Consider the following 24529-nt stretch of genomic DNA (forward strand, 5'->3'; position numbering starts at 1 on the left):
TTTCGGATGAGAGGTGAAACGTCTTCAAGAATCTTCAAGCAAGTCCAGTTGCTCTCTTTTACCACCCATAATGGTACAATGTGTTTGCTCATTGCCTCAGAAGGCTAATGGATGATTAGAAAACCCTTGTACAATCATGTTAGCACAGGTGAAAACAGTTGAGCTCTTTAGAGAAGCTATAAAACTGACCTTCCTTTGAGCAGATTGAGTTTCTGGAGCATCACATTTGTGGGGTCGATGAAATGCTCAAAATGGCCAGAAAAATGTCTTGACTATATTTTCTATTCATTTTACAACTTATGGTGGGAAATAAAAGTGTGACTTTTCATGGAAAACACAAAATTGTCTGGGTGACCCCAAACTTTTGAACGGTAGTGTATATTGATTTAAAAAAAGAAAGAAAGAAAGAAAGAAAGAAAGAAAGAAATTTTCAGGTTATGAGACTGTAACAGGAAGCGCGTGCCTGCGCTCCTTCCGCGCGCACATCCTGGCGGTGCGGCTGTTACCATGGTAACGTGGATCAGGTAGTGGTGGTGAGCGTTGCCAGTCGTTGCCAGGGAAGGTGCTGAAGGTTCCTGCAGAAAGTGACAGACGGACACTCGGAGCGAAGAGACTGTTTATTGTAACGGGACATATATTTGTCGGTGTTTGTTTTTGGGAGAGAATAAGAAAGAAATGTCTGAAAGAATAGCGTCGTGTGGCAACCTGTGCGATAAGAGCTCCCTTCTTCTTCGGTATTGTAATGGTAAGTTTAGCATGAGTGTGTGTGTGTGTGTGTGTGTGTGTACGCGCGCGCATTCATAATGAAGGTGCTTAGCTAGCTTGGTGATAGCACACACACACACACACACACACAGTGAGTGTCTTTGTTACAGTGTTTTGGTTCGCCTCCTAATACAGCATGAGACTGCATTTCCCCATGATGGTTCACCCCTTGTTGGGAGAAGCGAAACACACAAAGAGACTTAGCCATTATTTCATATCTGATATAGTTTGCATGAAATATGGGGCCAATCCGAACGTGCCTACATTATACAGCATTAGAGAATTTTATTCATAGAAAACATTTGTTTAAATGGCTGCTATTTCAGGTGGGCTAAATGCAAATCTCGTAATCATCATGTAGGATATATTTACATATGGCTTTGTGGTTGGATAGTTGTTGGTGGCCTGCTCAGGTGTTACAGCATGAAGGTTTCGATTACTGCTTTAAAATAAAGTGGCTTATGACAGACAAAATGATGCAACTGGTATAAGTGAAGAATTTATCCTATAGCTTTTGAAACATGCTCCCAAGAGCGGTTTGACGCCGTAGCCCCTCTGTTTTGTTTACACTTCATACAATATCCCTTACCGACATCAAGGGTTCACCTTCAGGACACACACTTACAGTGTAAAGGACATGGGCAAGCAAAATGAAATATAATAATAATAATAATAATAATAAATGGTGTGGCGGCACGGTGGTGTAGTGGTTAGCGCTGTCGCCTCACAGCAAGAAGGTCCTGGGTTCGAACCCTGGGGCCGGCGAGGGCCTTTCTGTGTGGAGTTTGCATGTTCTCCCCGTGTCCGTGTGGGTTTCCTCCGGGTGCTCCGGTTTCCCCCACAGTCCAAAGACATGCAGGTTAGGTTAACTGGTGGCTCTAAATTGACCGTAGGTGTGAATGTGAGTGTGAATGGTTGTCTGTGTCTATGTGTCAGCCCTGTGATGACCTGGCGACTTGTCCAGGGTGTACCCCGCCTTTCGCCCGTAGTCAGCTGGGATAGGCTCCAGCTTGCCTGCGACCCTGTAGAAGGATAAAGCGGCTAGAGATAATGATGATGATGATGATGATGAATAAATGGTGCCCTGTGATGACCTGGGGCCTCATGTACAAAGCTTGCGTACGCACAAAAAAGCTACGTACGTCACTTTCTGCGCAAACATTCGTATGTACAAAGATTGACTTGGCGTGGAAAAGTGCGGTACTCTACGCAAACCTCATGGCTGGCGTACGCACATTTCTGGTGCATCTTGGTACGCAACTACATTTAGGCCTACTCGGTCAAGAGTCATGACATGGCGATAAGAGGCATCCAAAAATGCATCAGAACATCAGGATGCATGAATTGAAATGTATGTCAGTCATACGACATTGTCGAGACACATAATGCGAGACTGTTGGGTAAATGCCAACAGATCCATCAACCATCCCTTCCATATTGTAATTACGGGAAATGAGAAACCCCAGCAATATCATTTCAATATTATTCCCATTGACTATTGGTTAATTAATTAAATTAAAGAATGCACATGCAGGACCATGCATTGCAGCTAGCTTAATAGATCTTCCTCACGCATTTGCTGCGAGGTGTCAGACTGAAATATTATCAGTTGATGTTGCGTGGGGTAGCCTTATCACATAATTACCAAGATCAATATATGAAACGATTTCCAAGTGCGTACAAATCAGACACAACTGCGGTGTGTGGCGTGTTACACAATGTGGCGCAGCGGCACGGCGTGCCAATAATGGGGCGAGACCTGCCGGAGGACCCAGACCCTGGGCCTCACAACAAGGTGCCACAGCGACATGGCATACAAACCCGGCAGCGCTTAATAGCCACAATGTGAAAAGGTAAGGACAGACGGGACACGGGACACCATTCATTTTTTAAGATATTCTTTTAATGTGTTATTCAGTTCCTTCAATTCCTCACGGATTCCCTCGAGGTTGTCGTTAATCGCCTCTATCCCCTTTAAAATTTCCCCCTGCGACTCAAGGACCGCGCCCATCAGCACCCAGCCTGTGGACCTGGCGACAGGGGCAGGCGGTGGAGAAGGGGGGCAGGTGACAGTGACGCTGGATCCGCTCGGCTGGGGGTCCTCTTCCTGCTCGGGTGGGATGGACTGGGGGCCTCCTGTTGTTCCCTGGAACCCTGCTAGAATACATTTGTCATTAAAATCCTATTGTGGAAAATATGTGCACGTTTTATTTCTGGTTACATGTGGCTAGGAATATTGGGCCTACGAAGAGAGGAAGACATTTCCTCAAATACAGGGTGTCCCCGAAAAAATGTACACATTAGAGCACTAAAGGTGTTTTTTTGTTTTCAAAACCCATGTAACTCAAATAGACACTCATTGTGGCGCAGGCACTGCGGACGATGCGAATCATACCATTATCTTGGTATAGGCTACATTCACATTCAGTGGCATACAATCAGTGACCGTTGCATGTCTCATAGCATACACTTTGAACATCACTTTAATTGGAGGTGACAGAACAATTAAGTGATGTATGTGAATTCTATTACACTGTGCTAAAGGCAGGGATTAACACGAATAAATGTTAATGTTAAATGTTAATAATAAATGTTAATTTGATTAACGCGAGATTTCTAACATTTAATTAACATTAACGCGTTAGTAAAAGTTGCCATGTCTTTTACCTAACGCGGGCCTTACTGCAGGTCTATTTATACTAATTAACATATTCAGTGTGGAATAATTGAGGGAGGAGACGGGGCAGGGAACGGGGCTCGTGCATGTGCGCCGAATTCCACGTTGATTGGGATGTACAACAGGAGAGTGTATGGAAACCTTCGTACGCACTGATTGATACATCCGGATTTTTTTGGTCGTACGCAAATTTCCCAATTTTGACGTGCGCACATATTTAGTGGGAAATCCACGCAGGTCTTTGTACATGAGGCCCCTGGTGACTTGTCCAGGGTGTACCCCGCCTTTCGCCCGTAATCAGCTGGGATAGGCTCCAGCTTGCCTGCGACCCTGTAGAACAGGATAAAGCAGCTGGAGATAATGAGATGAGATGAGATAAATGGTTCTCTCTTTTAATAGTGGTGTAGTGGTTAGCACTGTTGCCTCACAGCAAGAAGGTTCTGGGTTCAAGCCCAACGGTCCTGTACGGAGTTTGCATATTCTCCCTGTGTTTGCGTGGGTTTCGTCCGGGCACTCCGGTTCCCCCCACAGTCCAAAGACATGCAGGTTAGGTTAATTGGTGGCTCTACATTGACCGCAGGTGTGAGTGGTTGTTTGTCTGTATGTGTCAGCCCTGTGATGATTTGGCGACTTGTCCAGGGTGTACCCTGTCTCTTGCCCATAGTCAGCTGGGATAGGCTCCAGCTTGTCCGCAACCCTTCACAGAATAAGTGGTGATGGATGGATGGATGGATGTTCATACTGCTGAGCTCGTAGAGCCATATATTTTGCTAGGTGAACAAACCACCTGTCCTGGACACATGCAAACCAAAATATCATATACAAATATGGACATTAAATACATTTAAGTTTTACTCTTGATACCTACTACTACTACTACACTAATTGCCGATTTTATCAGATAGACCTCCAAATCTGTTGCTGTGCATATTTTTTCAGCTCCCCACCACCTTTTTCATCAGAGTGAAAGAAAGAAACTGACTGCAGATATATTTTGCAGAGGACCATTCCTAACATAGCAGTGAAACTGAAATGGTAGTTGCAGTGGTATAAGTTTATTAGGTGGAGTAGTGTTGCTGCAGGTTTTAATCACTACTGGGTTGAGAATAGTCCACCATAGAAAAAAAAAATCTGAAACATCCATCAGAACAATCATCCTGTGGCCAGAACTGAGAGGATGATTAAGACAAGCTGTGGAAAGAAAACAACGATGAAGTATAATATAATAATAATATATAATCTCTAAATGTACAGCAGGAAGGTGCACCAAGGTACAATAGGTACTGTCTGTAAGAAAGTGGCCAATGAGTGTACACACATTACTATTTCAGTATACAATAGTATACTATTTCAGTACTATTTCAGAGGTGTATCACACAAATAATCTTTGGTCAGTGGTGTTCTGTTTCTTTTGATGGTTTGGATTGCTTACAGATTGCACAGCAGATGGACGACACCCATTGATTGCTTATGTACAAAGAGGTATATTTCTTTGCTAAAATGACCAATGAGTGTAGCCTCAAGATAGGTATACCTAAGAAACTAGCTACTGAATAGACTTAAAAATGATGACCAGTTTTTATGTATTTGGTCGCTGTGACAGATGGTTAGGACAAATGACAGATGGATGCTTGGATTAACAGTAAGCCTATATAGTGAAACTGATGTAATGCAATTAAGACACTAGGCTTTATATCAGTCAGTTATTTGCATAATGGCCAAAAGGAAATATTACATAAATTCCTCTACATTAGCTATATTTCATATATAAATACTAAATCATCCTTTAAATTGAAATGGAGAGAATTTTTTTTCAAAAAGTCCCCAAGTACGGATAAATACAGAATGATTTTGGTATCAGAATTTTGTGTATGGATGAAAGCTGCTGCTCTGTGCACTTCCTGGCAGTGCCTGATCACCGCATCATTCAAGTCTGGATCTTCTCCAAGCCTTTCCACTTCAGACAGGAGTTATATAGTCTGCTGCATAGGGGATGGCAGCAAAGAGCAGTATCCTGTTACAAACAGCTTTGCAGAGGGCAGAGAGTGGTTGAAGGAGGGGGAGGGGGATGTTAGGGCGAGGAGCAGGGAAGGTCCAGGCACAGAATCAGCTATCTGGAAACAGGAAAGGAGGGAGAAAAAAAAAGCTGCTGCCAAACACCCCCAGATAACCCTTAGAGAAAGCAAGCTAGAGCACCACCGGCTGTTCCACTGACTGACTGTCTGACACATTGAGCCCTGACTGGAATGGCAGGTAGGAGGAGACTAGTCACCTTTTAATGAATATTTCAGCAAGCTTGCTAACTGAGCCTGGAGTTTCTTCTTATTCTATTTTGTTCTCTTGCATTACTCTTTCCTTTTCTCTGACCTTCCACTCCTCTCCATCACATTGTATCCCCTGTCCTGGTGTCCTTGCAGGTGATGTGCTTGCCATATGCTAAAAGTATGTTTTATACTTTTTATAATTATGTGCTCTGTGTTAGGAGGTGCAGACACCACACAGAGGTCTATTATGCATGTGGGCTGTAGATCATTGCATTTTCCTTGTAAACAAGCAACCCTTGTTTTCTCTCTACGAATAGAGAGCTTGCTATCAGTTATTTTGTTTTTAGAAAACTGCCATAATTGTGAAATAACTAGAAGACATACGATATGCTACATTTTGCAGTAATTGTTTTCTTTTAATATTATTTGCGCATTGTTGGCACTTTCCTTTAAATCAGTCCCTTGTTTTGTTGGACAAATCAGCTTTGTTGTAGTTCTCACTTGCCATTGTTATAGACATCCACCATTCTGCTCAATGCTTTTTGTCTCATATTTGTTTAAGTAACCACTACGTTGTTTACATTTGTAGGATGCAATATCCACACATGAAAATGTATCACCCATTTCCCAGTAACACCAATTATGTGTTCTCTCTCTCTCTCTCTCTCTCTCTCTGTCTTTTGTAGATGATAACCTGTCTGCAGGGAGTGGGATGGAGATGGATGACCGTCTGTCTCATCTGGAACAGAGGGTGCAGCTTCAGGAGGATGAGATCCAGCTGCTGAAGGCTGCTCTAGCTGATGCTCTACGCAGACTGGGTTACTATGAGGAACTCACACAAGCTAGCAGCAGGAAAGGAGCACCCACCAAAGGTTAGCACTCAACACAACACTTGCTTTTAGCATTACCTGTCTGGGGCATGGTTGTGCCCACCAGCCAGACACAGTGATAGCAATAATCATGTATCTTAAACCAAAAGGAACACTTCTTAATTTTTCTGGAACTTGTTGCAAAAGTGGAAAATATTTGATTAATTTTACTTTATTACTACAGTATATTCAAGTATTATTTGGGTATTATAGAAATTGAATGCTTGTTACTGTTATTGAATTACATTTTCAAGAAAAAAAGCATACTTTTTACTCCTTGCATTTTTATTTAGACCTTCAAAGTATTCATTACAAATTTTGAAAGGTCTCATTATTTTCCTCATCTAGCCAACAAGTGCATGCTATATATCAATCAAATGGGCTCCTGCATATGTTATTTACAATTCAGTTTAGCATCCAATCAAGTTTATCAATGTAGAAAAAAAAAGCTATCAAGAATCATGCCAATTTGTTATTTGTGGTGACCTTCTCATGCTACAAATTATGGCTTGCACTATAATTATCCATGTGCATCTGAAGATGGTTAAGGCAGCTGGGCCATAGAAGGTTCACGCTGCATGCTGCACGCTACACACTACACGTTCACGTGAAGAACCGGACCCTGGGCCATTAAACTTCATGCTTGGATGTTCACGTGTTGCGTCTGTTCTACTTTGACCGAGTAACCAACAATATGGACTCTTCGGATGACGACGATTGCCTCATTCTGCTTTTACTGAGACAGAGGAAGAGAAAAAGGAACAGAATTTGGAGCCGAGAACACTTCCTTCTGAGAGAAACCCGTGGTGAATTTCACCGAACATTCTATAATCTGCTTGACAATCCCGATGAAGAACTATTTTTCAATTATACCATTCAATTATATTTTTTCTGAAGTTTTCCCCTGAAAGCATAAAGTTATCTCCCTAGACCCGTTCTGACTGGCTGGCGCGGCGGTGACCGCATGCATTGACTGGAATTTCCATCTTCACGCCTAGAAAAAAGTGTGCATGTTCATTTCTCGCTTCACGCGTGAAGTGTGCAGCGTGCAGCGTGCAACGTGAACGCCGTTCTATGGCCCAGAGCAAGTCATGCTACGTTTGTCCACTTTTCTTTACACGCGTGTAGCATGTAGCGTGCAGCGTGCAGCGTGAACCTTCTATGGCCCAGCTGCCTAAGCCACCACCACTGCTGGCTGTAACACAGGGGAGAAGAAACACCACAGAGTCTCATCTCATTATTTCTAGCCGCTTTATCCTTCTACAGGGTCGCAGGCAAGCTGGAGCCTATCCCAGCTGACCACGGGCGAAAGGCGGGGTATACCCTGGACAAGTCGCCAGGTCATCACAGGGCTGACACATAGACACAGACAACCATTCACACTCACATTCACACCTACGGTCAATTTAGAGTCACCAGTTAACCTAACCTGCATGTCTTTGGACTGTGGGGGAAACCGGAGCACCCGGAGGAAACCCACGCGGACACGGGGAGAACATGCAAACTCCGCACAGAAAGGCCTTCGCCGGTCACGGGGCTCGAACCCGGACCTTCTTGCTGTGAGGCAACAGCGCTAACCACTATGCCACCGTGCCACCACACCACAGAGTATGAACTGGAATTCTGCATGCTGGCAGCAGGAAGCAGATGGAACGAACCAGCACTGAAAGTGGCTTTTCGTCAGGGTCTCAACCCAGAAGTGTTCACAGAGCTGGCTTGCCGTGATGACAGAATGTCCCTAGACCTGATCTGGCAATCCACCTTGACCACCTCGTCTGCAATCGCCAATCTACCAACAACCCCGGTGTTCATATCTGACCACCCTGAGCCCATGCAGTTGGGACACACCAAGTTAAGCCTTGCCAAGCACAAGAAGCGGAGGAGAGAGAAAGTGTTTCTCAACTGCAGCAACCCCAATCATTTTGCCACTCAGTGTCTGACTCTTTCCAAGCCCTCCAACTCCTCTAATCAGGCTGAGAGAACCACTGCTGCCCACGGTACACTTATGGTACACCTTCTTTGTCACTGTCACCACCAAGCATTCCATAGTATTTGGCTTTCTCTGGATAAGTCTCCATGATCCACAGATTTCCTGGCAAGATAAAGAAATTACCAAGTGGTCTGAGCACTATAATCACCACTGTTTGCACTGCCACGCCTCACCATCCCATTCACGACAGTGGAAAGTCCAAATCCAGCACCCACTGTTGATATTCCTAAGAAGTATCATGAATTCATGGAAGTGTTCAGCAAACCCAAAGCCAGTGGTCTAGAGCCCCACAGACCCTACAACTGTGCTATTTATCTCCTTCCAAATACCATGCTGCTTCACAACAGGATCTATACACTGTCTCTAACAGAACAACAGGCAATGGAAAATCATATCCAGAAAGCTCTTCAGGAAGAGTAAATCTGCCCATCCACTTCTCCTGCCTCAGCCAGTTTCTTATTTGTGGAGAAGAAGGGGGAAGAACTTCATCCATGCATTGACTGCTGCAGTCTAATCCAGCTCACAGTAAAGTATCTTTACCCACTCTTGCTAGTCCCCTCAGCCCTTGAATAGCTCAGATCAGCAAGAATGTTCACTAAGCTCTCAGTGCCAACAACCTTACATACATCAAAAATGGTGACAAGTAGGAGACAGCCTTTAGCACCACCTCTGGCTAATTCAAGTACTGCATCATGCCTTATGGTCTCACACTCCTTTGGTGTTTCAGTGTTTGATTAATGATGTGCTGAGGGACAAGCTGGGCAAATTCAAGATAGCATACACTGATGACATATTGATTTATTCCCCTTCCCTGGAAAGCCATGTCATTCATACCAAGAAGTTTCTGTCTTGTCTCTTGAAGCATCAGCTCTACTTAAAAAGGGTAAAATGTGAGTTTAATATCTCCACAATATCATTTCTGGGTTACATCATCAGTCGTGAGGATGGGGCTATGGATGAAGCCAAAGTGGTAGCCGTAACTGAGTGGCCCATTCCCAAGACCATCAAAGAGCTCCAGCATTTCATTGGCTTTGCCAACTTCTGTAGAAGTTTCATCAGGGGCTTCAGTTCCATCACTATTCCTCTCATGTCACTTCTCAAGAAAAGTCCCAAACTAAATGACATGGAACAAAGCAGCTGATGAGGCCTTCCATAAACTCAAGATTGCATTTACCACAGCTCCCATCCTTAAACACCCAGACCTGACCAAGCCCTTCATTGTAGAGGTGGACATTTCTGAAACAGGAGTGGGAGCCGTGTTGGCACAGCACTTCTGAGACAAGCCCAAACTACACACGGTGGCCTTCTACTCCAAAATAACATATCTGCCGAGCAAACATATCCCTTCACTATCTTCACTGATCATAAAAAGCCTTGTGTATTTGAAGACAGCCAATTGTCTGAATCCATGACCAGCCTGGTGGGCCCTGTTCTTCATACACTTTAACTTCATGTTCTCATATTGACTAGGGTCAAAGAATACTAAGGCTGACTCTCTGTCCCATGTATTTCCCTCCAAAAGCAGTAATCCTGATCCAGAACCTCTCTTTGCCTCCCTCCTGCTTTACTGGAGCTCTAACCTGGCGCATTGGCCACAAGATAGCAAATTGTTTGGCACACCAATTCCCTGCTTTATGCCCACTGAACCTAATCATTTTGCTGTATATAAGTAGAGAGGAAGACTCATCACCTGGGCACACAAAACTCCTGCCACAGGCCACCCTGGCACACAGAGAACATATCTAGTGCTTGCTGGTGGCCCAACATGATCACAGATATTCAATCTCATCCTGTACACCCTGCGCACAAGCCAAAGTACCACACACTACCACCAAGTAAACTCATTCCATTACCCATGTCACAATGCCCCTAGTCCCATATTTCTATTGACTTTGTCACTGACCTTCCTATGTCCAGAGCAAACACAGTAATTATGAGGGTCAACGACCACTTTTCCAAGTCTTTGTGCTTTGCTGTATCAACAAAGTGACTTACAAACTAGACCTACCACACCACTGTCATCTTGTTCATCCCTCATCCACTCGCCTCTAATATTCATCCAACCATGCCACCTAAAGCCCTCAACAACAAGGGACAGCCTGCCTACCTTGTCAAAGCCACCCTCAATTTATGTTGTAGAAATGTCAAACTGGAATATCTCATCGATGGCCCAAAAGAACAATGTTGGATGTTGCACAATGTACTCAACCCTCTCCTCTACCATGAATTTCACATCATGCATCTTGAGAAACCTGGCCCTCACCCTAGAGGTCATCCTAGAAAAAGTTCTGCTCCCAGATTAAGCTCTTTGTGGAGGGTGGAAAGTTGGGAGTTCTGTTACATCTACGTGGAATCCACACTGAACTCCACTTCCCAGAATGCACTGTGGTCTACAGACATAGCTGCCACAGACTATAACACCCGCATGCCATGCTGTTCAGTAACTTGACTTTTAATCAATCACACCTGTTCATCATTTCAGTACACAATCACCTCACAGCACATAAGGACTCTCACGATACACAAACATTTGTGAAGTAAAAGCTCTGTGTAATTGTTCCCAGACTTTACCAAGCCTTGATTAAACCTAGACATTATGTTACTCAGGTTTTTGACTTCATTTGTTTATTGGATTTTACTCTATGATCTTGCCCTTTTATATTATATATATCTCCTAACCTTTGCCTGGCTTTTACCTGGTTAATGTTTAGTGTTTTGCATTTGTTGTTTTGGATCTCAATTAAAAATAATAATACTCATCTGCATCCATATTAGCTAAAACACAGTCTCCTCAGTTAAAAACATTTACTTTTCAATACTTCAGCATTTAAAAGTAGTAACTTTTTAACGTCCACTTCAGTACATTTTTGGCTGGATACTTCCATTTTAACGGCTTTTCACCTTCTCCATACTTTCAGTTAAGTGTGATTTCTCATTATTTTTCCACCCCTGACAAGTTGCCTGTAATTTTTTTTCTTAGCATGATTAAAAGCTTTGTTTTCAATCTGCAGTTATTGTTACATTTAAAACTGCTATATGCAAAACAGACCTATGTCACCAGGTTTGTTAATTTGCTTATCTTACTTGCGTTACCTCTGTTGCTACTTCCTGGTTTCAGTCCGTCAGATTCTACAAGCCCTTCCATCCAAGCCTTTAGCCAATGGTTATGTTGAGCAGAAAAGGATGGGGGGCTACCCATCCTCACCTTCATCTCCTAAAAAGGAGGTCCTAATGTCAATCAAAAGGTAAAATATTTTTTAAATGTTAAGTAATTTGCAGTGCACTATTATTATTTTTATAAAAAGAACACCCAGTATAATGACATACACTACCGTCAAAATTTTTGACACACTTGATTTAATCCTGGGTTGAACTGAACTGGCCTGAGTTTCCCCAAATCATCGCAGCACAAAGGTCATCGTTAAATGTTAGAGCGAGCAGCACAATGAACGCTCTCTCTACGAGTTAAGATGCTCTTAGCATTAAGAGGCTTTTGGGAAACCCACCCCTGGACAGTAAAGCAAAAGCAGCCAACAAATGCTCAGTATACTGTATGTGGAAACTCCTTTGAGACTGTTCAAAAGTTGATTATATTACAAAACTAGTTTAGAGAATACCAAGATTTTACAAAGCTGTCATCAAGGCAAAAGATGGCTATTTTGAAGAATAAAAATTTGATTTGTTAAATAAGTGATAATTCATGCATCATCAGTAACCATTTTATCCTGGTCAGAGTCATGGTGAATCTGGAGACTATTCTGGGAACAGTGGGCACAAGGCAGTAATTCACCCTGGATGAGATAGCAGTTCACCACAAGCGACCATGTGTACACACATTCAGACACTGGTTCACATCTAGGGTGAATTTTAGAGTCACCAGTTCACATACTAGCATGTCTTTGAGGTGCGAGGAAACCAGAGAATCCAGAAGAAACCTATGCAAACAAGGGGGAGCACCTCAAACTCCACACAGGCAGTAACCTGAACTCAGGATTGAACTGGGTACCGTAGAGCTTTGAGGTAGCAACAGTGAATGTATGGAGGGAAAAAAGAGCATTCTGTGATTAGGTGTGTCCAAACTTTTGACTGGTATTGTCAAACCATGCTTGTGTAGTTTACTGAGGCTCTATGTATTGTTGATTTGTTAGAACTTTATGGTGATGTTTATTATTAGTGGTAGTGGTCATAGTAGTCGTAGTAATAATCAGCAGCAGCATCTTCATTTTTGGTCTTGGGTTGTATGAGATCAGTGCGGTAATTTTCAGTATCACATAAAGGTGGCAGTGTTTAGCAATAAAACCTGAATGTGTTGGACAGGCCTGTCTGCCTACTCCACCCTGCAGGATCTATTTTCTTATTCATATAAAGCACGTACCAGCTTGTCTTTTCAGTCAAAATGATCTACTTAGTACAAATTTAAAAGTTGTTTCAGTTCATATGACATCTGGTTAAGTCTAAATGTGTCAGAACTATCAGATAATATACAGCTATATTTGTAGGTTGTGTAATTTTGTGCAATGTGACTGTAGTGTTTTAACCTCTCTCCTTTTTTTTTTTTTAAAGCTCATAGGCAATGGTTTTCATTTTATGCACATTTTGAAACTTTATATGTTAAAAAACCCTCTGTAACTTTCTTCTGGTCCCAAGAAATATTGTTAAGAAGTAATAATTAAAATAAGTTAGCGCGGATCGCAGCAAGTTTCTGTTTGGCTATTTCTGTGACCACTCGGCGCGTGACGTCATTTAAGCCAAACAAACCGCTTGAGTTGAGTCCACTTCCGTTTACTTACATTGCCGTTCGGCTTGAGTGCAGACGTGCATTCGGGAATTTCCAAAAAACAAACAAACCCCATGCCTTATTGTTGTGCAGTGAACTGTAACAATGGGACCGGTTCAGGAAGAAGTTTTTACTGTTTTCCAAAAGAGGAGAAGAGGCAGAGAGAGTGGATTGCATGCGTGAAGCGAGAGGGTTGGCAGCCGGTGTCACGGTCTGATTGTGCGCTGGTATAAATTTACCATGCGCATGCGCAGACAGATTTTTTTTTCCTCGGTCAACTTCCGGGAAGTCTAAATTTACCATTTCTTGCTGCGATTTTGTACCGAGCATTTCAACACATTTGTGGACTAACAGAACGCGAATTGTGACTACAATTGTGAGATTTGATTATCAGTAGACAAGCTGTTAAATATGGATGAGGAAACAATCATTTTCCAGTCACAAAATGAAGATCAGCAAAACACACAGTCCAAAGAGGCACGAGACCAGCGATTTGCCATTTTCAAAAGAAAAATGACCCAACTTACCTTCTTCCTACAAACTGGAAAGTACTCCCGTGACGTAAATCCCATATCATATTGGGCTGGTAAATTCTGACTAGGTCCAATGACAGGAGTCTAATTATACCAGGTTGGTAAATTTGACAGAATAACTATATTATAATCATGATGAGTCTCACTCAAACAAATCAATATTCATCAAGATAAAGTGAAAATAATTTATTTGTGGATCAAGTATGATCATAAATCTATCACATTGGGCTGGTAAATTCTGACTAGGCCCAATGACAGCAGTCTAATTATACCAAGTTGGTAAATTTGAGAGAATTACTAAATTATTATAATCATGAAGAGTCTTACTTAAACAAATCAATATTCATCAAGATAAAGTGTAAATAATTCAAGTATGAACATGAACATAAATCTCATATTAGGCTGGTAAATTCAGACTAGGCCCAATTATACCAAGTTGGTAAATTTATACTGTGGTAAGGTTAGACCGTGGCTGCTACAGTTTAAATTTACCTAGTAAATTCAGACTGGTGGTAAATTCAGACCGTGACACCGGTAAACACGCCGCTCTGTGCTCCGATCACTTCGAGGAGGTTCATTTTTGAAGAATCCCCATCTGTTGGAGAGTTTAGGTGTCAGTGTCGGACAGAGAAGCTCAAACCTGACGCTGTTCAACAAAATTTGAGTACAAAAGCAAGCAGTCAAAGAAGAAACGGACCAGCAATGCTCAAGCAAAAAGGAGAAGATTGGAAATAAACATTTTTACCTTTGCTTGCGATTTTTCAAGTAAAGAATCCTGAGGGATCCTGAACAATCATTGTGTAAATGAGACAAAAGGGATAGTTTGTCATGGCTACCTGCCAGCATACTAACATGATAAGTGTGTGTGTGTGTCCAAACGTAAGTGTTCCTAATGTAGTGGCCACTAAGCAGAAGTTAATTTGTCACCGCTAAAATGATACCTGCAGGCGTGCTAATGGTTCACATGCCATTTGCATGCTAAATGTATGTGCTTGTTTATACAGACACACGTGTTCCTAATAATGTGGCCATGAAGTTGATTAGTCACAGCTAACATACAGTTAGGTCCATATATATTTGGACACTGACACAAATTTTGTTTGTTTACCTGTTTACTGAAACATATTCAAGTTATAGTTATATAATGGACATGGACATAAAGTCCAGACTTTCAGCTTTCATTTGAGGGAATCCACATTAAAATTGGATGAAGGGTTTAGGAGTTTCAGCTCCTTAACATATGCCACCCTGTTTTTAAAGGGACCAAAAGTAATTGGACAATTGACTCAAAGGCTATTTCATGGGCAGGTGTGGGCAATTCCTTCGTTATGTCATTCTCAATTAAGCAGATAAAAGGCCTGGAGTTTATTTGCAGTGTGGTGCTTGCATTTGGAAGATTTTGCTGTGAAGAAAACATGCGGTCAAAGGAGCTCTCCATGCAGGTGAAACAAGCCATCCTTAAGCTGCGAAAACAGAAAAAACCCATCTGAGAAATTGCTACAATATTAGGAGTGCCAAAATCTACAGTTTGGTACATCCTGAGAAAGAAAGAAAGAAAGAAAGAAAGAACTGGTGAACTCATCAGTGCAAAAAGACCTGGATGCCCGCAGATGACAACAGTGGTGGATGATCGCAGAATAATTTCCATGGTGAAGAGAAACCCCTTCATAACAGCCAACCAAGTGAACAACACTCTCCAGGAGGTAGGCCTATCAATATCCAAATCTACCATAAAGAGAAGACTGCATGAAAGTAAATACAGAGGGTTCACTGCACAGTGCAAGCCACTCATAAGCCTCAAGAATAAAAAGGCTAGATTGGACTTTGCTAAAAAACATCTGAAAAAGCCAGCCCAGTTCTGGAAGAACATTCTTTGGACAGATGAAACCAAGATCAACCTCTACCAGAATGATGGAAAGAAAAAAGTATGGCGAAGGCATGGTACAGCTCATGATCCAAAGCATACCACATCATCTGTAAAACACGGCGGAGGCAGTGTGATGGCTTGGGCATGCATGGCTGCCAGTGGCACTGGGTCACTAGTGTTTATTGATGTGACACAGGACAGAAGCAGCCGGATGAATTCTGAGGTATTCAGAAACATACTGTGTGCTCAAATCCAGCCAAACTGATTGGTCGGCGTTTCATAATACAGATGGAAAATGACCCAAAACATAAAGCCAAAGCAACCCAGGAGTTTATTAAAGCAAAGAAGTGGAATATTCTTGAATGGCCAAGTCAGTCACCTGATCTCAACCCAACTGAGCATGCATTTCACTTGTTAAAGACTAAACTTCAAACAGAAAGGCCCACAAACAAACAGCAACTGAAAACCGCTGCAGTAAAGGCCTGGCAGAGCATTAAAAAGGAGGAAACACAGCGTCTGGTGATGTCCATGAGTTCAAGACTTCAGGCAGTCATTGCCAACAAAGGGTTTTCAACCAAGTATTAGAAATGAACATTTTATTTACAATTATTTAATTTGTCCAATTACTTTTGAGCCCCTGAAATGAAGGGATTGTGTTTAAAAAATGCTTTAGTTCCTCACATTTGTATGTAATCATTTTGTTCAACCCACTGAATTAAAGCTGAAAGTCTGAACTTCAACTGCATCTGAATTGTTTTGTTCAAAATTCATTGTGGTAATGTACAGAACCAAAATTAGAAAAATGTTGTCTCTGTCCAAATATTTATGGACCTAACTGTACTAACTGCTAGCCTGCTGACATGCTCAATGTATGTTTTTACACAAGTGTTCCTAATAAAGTGGCCACTAAGTTGATTTGCAATGGCTACCTGCTAGCATGCTATTGACTAACATGACTTTGTGTGTATGTTTACAGTAGGCTATAAATAGTATAATGCTTGTATTAATATTAGCAATAAATTATATTAGCAATATGTGTGCCCCTGTGCGCATCAGTGGGTAACCCCAGTAAATGTCCTGGTATATGTTATTATTGAATTGTTGAAAATTAGCCCTGTATGTTAGCCTGGCAAGCCAGACTAAATGTGAATATTTAGTCTGGCCTCGATCCGTAGACATTTCTGAAGGGTGTGGGTGGAACAAACCACTGTCTTTCAAACTGTCTCTGTGCGTATAGGCCAACGCTCTGACCAATCAGCGCAACAGTGACTGTGACGTAGTCAGAGCGCGCAGTGGCGGAGACCTTGAAATAAATAATTTTTCAAAATGCGTATTAATTAATAAACAGGTTCTAGATATTAAGAAGTTTGGAGATAATGACCACAAGTTTGGAGTCTGTACCACATACTTAACATACACTTATTTTTTTCAAGTGTTTTTCAAGGGTTTGCTTAAACTGTTTTTGAGAGTTTTTATTTAGTGGTGTTTGGTGAAATAATTTCCCTTAAATTTAAAATAACGGGAAAATAAGAAACAATCAAAAAGTAATGTTTCAAAGCTGTTTATTAATTCTTCGTACTGCACAAACTAGCCCATCCTTTTGGCTACGAGCGGAGCTAGCTGGTAGATCAGACTTTTGCCATAGCTGGTCGGCAAAACAGCGAAAATGTCCTTCTTGAAAAGGAATGAGCGGAGAGCCTCTTCTTGCTCATGTTTCAACGAAAACTCCAAGTCTAATTCTTCTAAAACGGATTCCAAAGCGGAGTCAAACGCGCGCTGTTCACTAGCCGTAGCCATCTTTCCTGTTGTGCTTTCTCTAGCGTCGCGCAGCTTTGTCGTCACTCCTGTAAAAGCCCGCCCAAAGAATCCAAACAAAAACCTTGCGTTATGATTGGCGGGCACGATTTGATGCCCGGGGTGTTTTTGTTTATATGGTGCGAGGCTAGACCCATTCGCTAGGCAAAAATATTTTTGGCCGCTAGGCGGGTGGGTCTAGTTTACTAGGCTACCTGTATGTTTCTCTCCAGCAAAAAAAAAAGAAGTATATTTAGAAAGTGGTTAAATAAATGAACCTCCTAAACATGTGCTCGGTTTGCAAGTAAACACAGAGCTGCTCCCGGTCTGTTGGCTTAAATGACGTCACGACGACCGCCCCCTGGTGGTGAAAGTGCGCATAAGTGAGATGTAAACAAACCTTCGGAAATTGAGCAAAACAGTGTATTTTAAGCATTTTATTCAATTTTAGGGTGCAAATTAGACTCCAGGAAGATTGAATTCACTTTTTGGGTCATTCTTCTAGACAATAAAGTTGATATTCTACATTTCACCTCCGACCGTTGCCTATGACCTTTAAACTGTCAGTGTGTTTTCCTTTCTTGCATACTCTCTTCTGCTTTTACAAACCCCTATTAATTATGTGTTGTATATAATACCATGCCTGTGCGTTTGTCTCCCTGTTCTCACTTCTCATCTGTCAGAAAAAGCATGTCCACAGAGCGCCTGTCCACAGTTCGGAAAGAGATGGCAGACACACGCAGCAGAACCACTTCATCCAGCAGCTCTACCTGTGGCAAAAGAGATAGGTAATCAGTCAGCCCATTTCCTGTGGCAAGTAGTTTTTGTTTCCTCTTCTTTTTTTTCCTTTCTATTTCTGATAATAAGAACTGTATGCATCCATGTGCATGCGTCCAGTTATGATATGAACTGAAATGTGGGGCTGTCTTTTTGAAGAGCGTCTAATGTAAAAAGCATCTCTTTGATAATAGCTGTAGAAACAAGATGATTGCATGCAATTTTTGTATAGAGTACTGACTCAAAAGTACTATATTGTTTTGTAGTAGTATGCCAAACAGTGTATCCAGGATACACATTTAAAACAAGATAGTGTACAAGGTTTAAACAAGTTACAGCTTGTGAGAAGGCAGAAAAACTGTAATATATTTTGGTAAAATTAATATAAGAAAAAACCTTCCCTGTTGATACCAAGTTGCTGGGGAACTAGGAGAAAGTCCCCCAGCAACTTGGTATCAACAGGGAAGGTTTTTTCTTATATTAATTTTACCAAAATATATTACAGATTTTGGTAAAATTAATATAAGAAAAAACCTTCCCTGTTGATACCAAGTTGCTGGGGGACTTTCTCCTAGTTCCCCAGCAACTTGGTATCAACAGGGAAGGTTTTTTCTTATATTAATTTTACCAAAATATATTATGCAACACTGTAATTTTACCATCAGTTTTAACTTTGTTGGTGTTATTACTATAATACTGACATATCATCTTATAGTTTTTCTGCCTTCTCACAAGCTGTAACTTGTTTAAACCTTGTACACTATCTTGTTTTAAATGTGTATCCTGGATACACTGTTTGGCATAGTCAGGATCAGATGCACTGTTTCTTATTATAATCATGTTTACAGCTATTGTTCTGATTTTATTTTACTTAGTTCAGAGGTGGGGGAAAAAAGCCATGGTTTGCCTCTTAGTAACATAAACAACAGGCAGTTGACAAATTTCACAATGTCCATACAAGCTAAGCAGCTAAAGGGTTAACTCTCAACAAACCAATTTTGCTAGGACACCTGCTCATTTGTTTGAGCAGTGAATAATCCTGCTGTTTCTTCTGCCTGGCCAACACCCTCTTTGATAGCGTCTCCCACCACCACAAAGTTCAGTATAGTCCTACACTGAAATAACAGAGGGTGTGTTCTTATGTTAAGGGGCAGGCATTCAGAAGGAGGAAGTGCATACTATTGGCTGGATAGAGTCATAGCCCAACATGGCTTAAGTTGTCTCACACAAGGAACTTGTCTGTTGCCTGTTGGTTTGCACGGTACTGCTGTCCTTCATTATTTCTCAAAAGGAAAATACCATGAAGAAATCATCCAGGTAAACATTTCTTTCTGGTTTGCTTTGACATCGTCAAGTATTTCAACTTTGCATGCTCTCAAAGCAAGTATTTTGGCAGATTTAGCAGATACACAAGCCATGGTGGATTGTTTTAGTCCGTTAACATGGCTTGAAGCTATTGGAACGTTATTTCTAAGTGACTGTTAAAAATGAAAAGCTGTACAAACTCCATTGAGCCTTTAAAAGAGTCATTTTCTTTTTGCAGACTAACAGTAGCATATGTCTTGCAGTAGCACATTGAAACTAGGGATTTAACTGTTTGCTTTTTCACTTTGTGTCTGTATAAAGATGTGAGACTAGAAGATGGGCTTCCTCAAATTCATGGAAGGGAATTCCGAAGCCATTTTTGTTTATCTTCAGTCTGGAGACACACATTCTCTTTGATTAACAGATTACCTTATTCTTCTGCTATATGGACACCCCCCCCCCCCCAAAAAAAAGAAAGAAAACAGTATGGGCTCAGACATGTTTTTAAGGCATTAAGCTGTGTTCTGACTGTGAATGTGATGTTTATACAATACCAGTGACTTAGAGCTTTTAGTTGTCCTTCACAAACCCAGTGTTTTTGTTTTGTATTTATAGGTGAATAAAATATTCCTAATATTCTCATTTTTTCATATTCCTAATATTTTTTTTTCCTCAATGTTCTCAAAATGAGAATGTTGGGTATATTTTCTTCTCAATGAGGAATAAAATTCTCATTTTGAGAAAACGTTTGGTTCTAAAACCCCTGTTTGTGGTTGTAGAGAGTTATGTAAATACACTGAAGGATGTGTGAACCACTGGGCAAAAACATGCATGTTACCATCTGGCATTGTTTGTTTATTTATAATGTCAGGCGCATGTGGAAAGCTTGCTGCATGCACTACATGATGTACAGTTCCCTCAGTGAATTGCGAATATTGCATTCTGTGCAGAGTGATCTCCACCCCACCCCCACACGTCCACACACGTTAAGCATATTGACTTCCTCCAATACACCCTTGCTGATAGGCTTCTGCCAGACCAAACAAACCGCCGAATAGAATCCTGCTCTTCTCTTTCAGTGTGTGGTTTTCTTTTAACATGTTCCTTTTGGTTGATTTAAAGTCCCCATTTATCTTCCATGTACTGCAGATCACCTCTGTTGACTTAAAAAGCATATGTAGTGTGTCTTACATTTTTAATATCTTTTGAAAAAAAATTTTAATCTCCTGTATTTAAAAGGATTTACTTTACTGTAAAATTGGTGTCTTAGCACCATGTTAAAATTGCTTGGGAAGAATACTGGCTTCTGTGCTGCCTGATTTGGTTAAAGCCCTGCTTTAATGAGAGGTTTACATGGAGTCCTCGACAAAATGGGCCTGCTTTTAGAAAGGGCTGCAGTTAAGGGTGACATTTTAAGACACTGCCAATAACCACAATTTACTTCAGTTGCTGATTTCTTAAAAGATATCTAGCACTTGTTAATTTATTTTATACTGTATACTTTGTAGATTTTGTAAAAATGAAAACAGTGGCTCCAAGTACTTTTGCTGAGTGCTGCTGCTGTGTCACCATGTCCTATTGATTTGATTTTGAAGTTAGCTGTCAGAAGCAGCCTGGCATTCAAACTAGCATTTAACTGCACTTTTACTGACAAGGGGGACAGACACTGGAACATTGCTTGCAAATACAACCTTCTCTATGCATACGCACACACAATCTCACACAAAGAGAGAGAGAAGTATGGTGGTACAGCAAGTAGGACCAAGGGTTCAATCCTACTTACCTTAGAAATAAGCCAAAAAAAAAAGTCCGTAGAGAAGCCAGACAAAACTTTATTATTAAGTATAGATGTATGTTTATTTTCTTTGTGTATGATTGGCTGCACATGACATCAGTGCATTCATTAGTGGACACTAGAGGCTTAACAATAAAGGATGAGCCTAAGAAAATATTCAAGCTACTGTTAAACACTTAACATGTAGTTATTTGATGAAGCTGCTAGTAAAAAGTTGAAATGTGTATATAAAAGGATATTATCCAGTCACACAAAGATATGGAGTTTATGTTTGAGTTGTGAATGTATATTTCATGAGTGAGCGAAGTGAGGATATCAGCAAGGGTGTATTGGAGGAAGTCAAGATGCTTAATGCATGTGGATGTGTGGTTTTAAGGAAGCTGCTCGTAAAAGTTGAATATACATGGAGGATATTATACAGCCACGTGAAGATATGAAGTTTATCTTCGAGTCGTGAATGGATATTTCACAAGTGATGTATTTTTCAACACAAGAAGATAAACTTTGTATTTTCGCGCCACCATATAGTGTTATGTTATGTGGACACCGTCACGACTGGCTCAAAATCATGACAAATCGCAGGAGGTGCAAAAAGAAGTTGAAGCAAAAGATCTTGCTTTTATTCAAAAGCAACTCCAACAGTCAAAACATCAAAAAGGTTGTGAGGTGTGACGGTCAGTAAATCAGTAGTGTCAGTATGTATGCATGGATGACAGAATGTGTAGCAGGGTGTTGGTTTGGAAAAAGAGAACAATAACAGGGAGCGAGGAATGTAGGGGAGCAGAGGTTGTTCTTTTCTCTCTTCCCCCTGGGCACAAGTGTGGCATGCTCTTAAATACCAGGAACACTGGGCCCAGGTGTTCCCAATAACAGGTCAGTCACACCGACTGGGCTGCTGCAACATAAAACATAGACATGCAGCCAACCCAACAGCCAACAGAGGCAGGGTCGTCACAACACATCCACAGAAAAATACGCAAGTTAATCAAAAGAATTTTAATTTTGAACCCGGTTTGACGTTTTGACAATGCGTGTCCAGTCAGTGGGAAAACACTGGGAGTGACATCATCGGCGTGAAATATCAGGAAATATGTTACTTAGATCCACGATGTATTTCATATTATGAGTTTTTCAACACGAGAAGATAAACTTCGTATCTTCAAGCCAATGTGTGATTGTTTTTATTATATAGACATTCACAAACACAAAGTACCCAAATTTATCAAAACAATTCATCAATTTCCTCATGAGTGAGGATATTGGAAAAATTGTCACGGTTGTAGTTCTCGATGTACTGCATGTAGTTTGTATGAAGAATACGAGTGGCGTATTTCCCAGTAAAACGTATCTATAGAATATATTAAAATTTGATTCATGGTGTATAGATAGCTTAAAAAATTTAACATTTTTAAAAATGTTTGTTGTCTTTCAGTAAATCCAAAGAGTGCACCCTCAATGTTGGTAAGTCTACACTCAGTAGGTCTTTAATTCCACTTTGATGCTATACACCAGAAGTTGTCAGACAAGTTTTAGCCCCTACAGCTTTCATATATTGACACTGCTCTGTGAAACCTTTACACAAATAATACTGACAGTTGGATGCAGCTGCTTAGCTAACAGGTTCAGCAAAAATAAGCTATCTTGGACAATAATGAAGAAGCCATCTAGACCTGTTTTTAGATTTTATTTTAGGAAAATACTCATTGGATGTGTAAAAATTATACTCAATCAGCAGAGGAATAAAAAATTATATAATTGTTATAGATGTCTCATAATTAGATGTAGATATGAAATGGATTTGGCCAATTAAAGTAAATTCCAACATAAAAATGCCACTAAAAAGATTTTTATACATTAAGGCCTATAGTTGTGGTTTGACATAAACGTGAGGTGAATAAAGGAAAAAACTGTTCATCTGAGCAGCTCTTTGTCCTCTGTTGAACAGAGGATGGGTACGTGAGGATGTTCCTGCGTGGCCGGCCAGTTACCATGCACATTCCTGACCAGTTGAGAGAAAGCTACAGCCTTGACCAAAAGGTGGCCTTGACAGACCACAAACTTAAACTTCAGTGGGTGTATCCTTGATGATTATATAACTCAGTACTTGTTACTTATGCTGCCAAGTGTGCACAATGTACCGTATTCTGCAATATTTTTTGTTTAAAGGTATTTTAGCCTTTATTATATTCTTCAAATTGGCCACGTTTATTAAACATAAATAAAAACCAGACCATAGGAAATTGTTTCTTAACAGTCTGTCAGTTATGGCTACAGGGGCAGAGACTGCCGCTCTAATCTCTACTTGTTGCCCACGGGAGAGATTGTCTACTTCATTGCTTCAGTTGTTGTGCTGTATAATGTGGAGGAGCAGCAGCAGAGACACTACCTAGGCCACAATGATGATGTAAAATGGTAAATATCTATAATATATGCTCTTCGTTGTACTAAAGGATACACTAAATATGTCTGACAATGAAACAGTTTGTCAGTAAACCACAATCTGTTACCAAACAAATCCACCTTGCATAGCCAAAACAAATGAACTGCTGCTATCATGACTGACAATGCAGATATCTTGATCAAAATTGTAGGTCATCTAAGCTCCACTTTTTAATCTACTTTCTTCTTTGCAGGTAGAGGAAGGAAGTGAAAATAGGTTCTGATACAATTTGCATCCAAATGGTCCCAGGCCTTTTCCCCTTTTACTTATGACATCCTTCAGTAGACTCCTATCTGTTAGATAAGTTAAATCAAGCAATATCAAGACTGTATTCAAATAGGCTGACACTGAACCTGTAACTTCTATCGTTAAATACTGTCAGTTGTCCCTAGCAAAGCTGATGGCATTATTTAATACAAATCGGGTGGTTATCTTGCATTTATTTATTCATTCATACGTACATACATACAGTGGTGCTTGAAAGTTTGTGAACCCTTTAGAATTTTCTGTATTTCTACATAAATATGACCTAAAATATCAGATTTTCATACAAGGCCTAAAAGTAGATGCAGAGAACCCAGTTAAACAAATGAGATGAAAATATTATACTAGGTCATTTTATTTATTGAGGAACATGATTCAATGTTACGTGTCTGTGAGTGGCAAAAGTATGTGA

At 40.8% G+C, this 24529-nt stretch overlaps 1 protein-coding gene across 2 annotated transcripts in view; it reads left to right on the forward strand.

Moving 5' to 3' along the window:
* Positions 1 to 581: 581 nt before the first annotated feature.
* The window catches only part of eml2 (EMAP like 2), a 35346-nt gene continuing 11398 nt past the window's right edge, over positions 582 to 24529 (forward strand). The window contains exons 1-7 of one of the 2 annotated variants that reach the window (XM_060944077.1): positions 582 to 745; positions 6393 to 6578; positions 11684 to 11810; positions 18220 to 18324; positions 22846 to 22874; positions 23359 to 23488; positions 23676 to 23825. In XM_060944077.1, the coding sequence (XP_060800060.1) occupies positions 676 to 745; positions 6393 to 6578; positions 11684 to 11810; positions 18220 to 18324; positions 22846 to 22874; positions 23359 to 23488; positions 23676 to 23825 (797 nt within the window). In that variant the 5' untranslated portion in view covers positions 582 to 675. Of the gene's footprint in view, positions 746 to 6392; positions 6579 to 11683; positions 11811 to 18219; positions 18325 to 19519; positions 19631 to 22845; positions 22875 to 23358; positions 23489 to 23675; positions 23826 to 24529 lie in introns of those variants that run through there. The other variant, XM_060944078.1, reaches the window with a different exon arrangement.

The sequence above is a fragment of the Neoarius graeffei genome, chromosome 17, assembly GCF_027579695.1.
Source record: "Neoarius graeffei isolate fNeoGra1 chromosome 17, fNeoGra1.pri, whole genome shotgun sequence".
NCBI classification, from domain to species: Eukaryota; Metazoa; Chordata; class Actinopteri; order Siluriformes; family Ariidae; genus Neoarius; species Neoarius graeffei.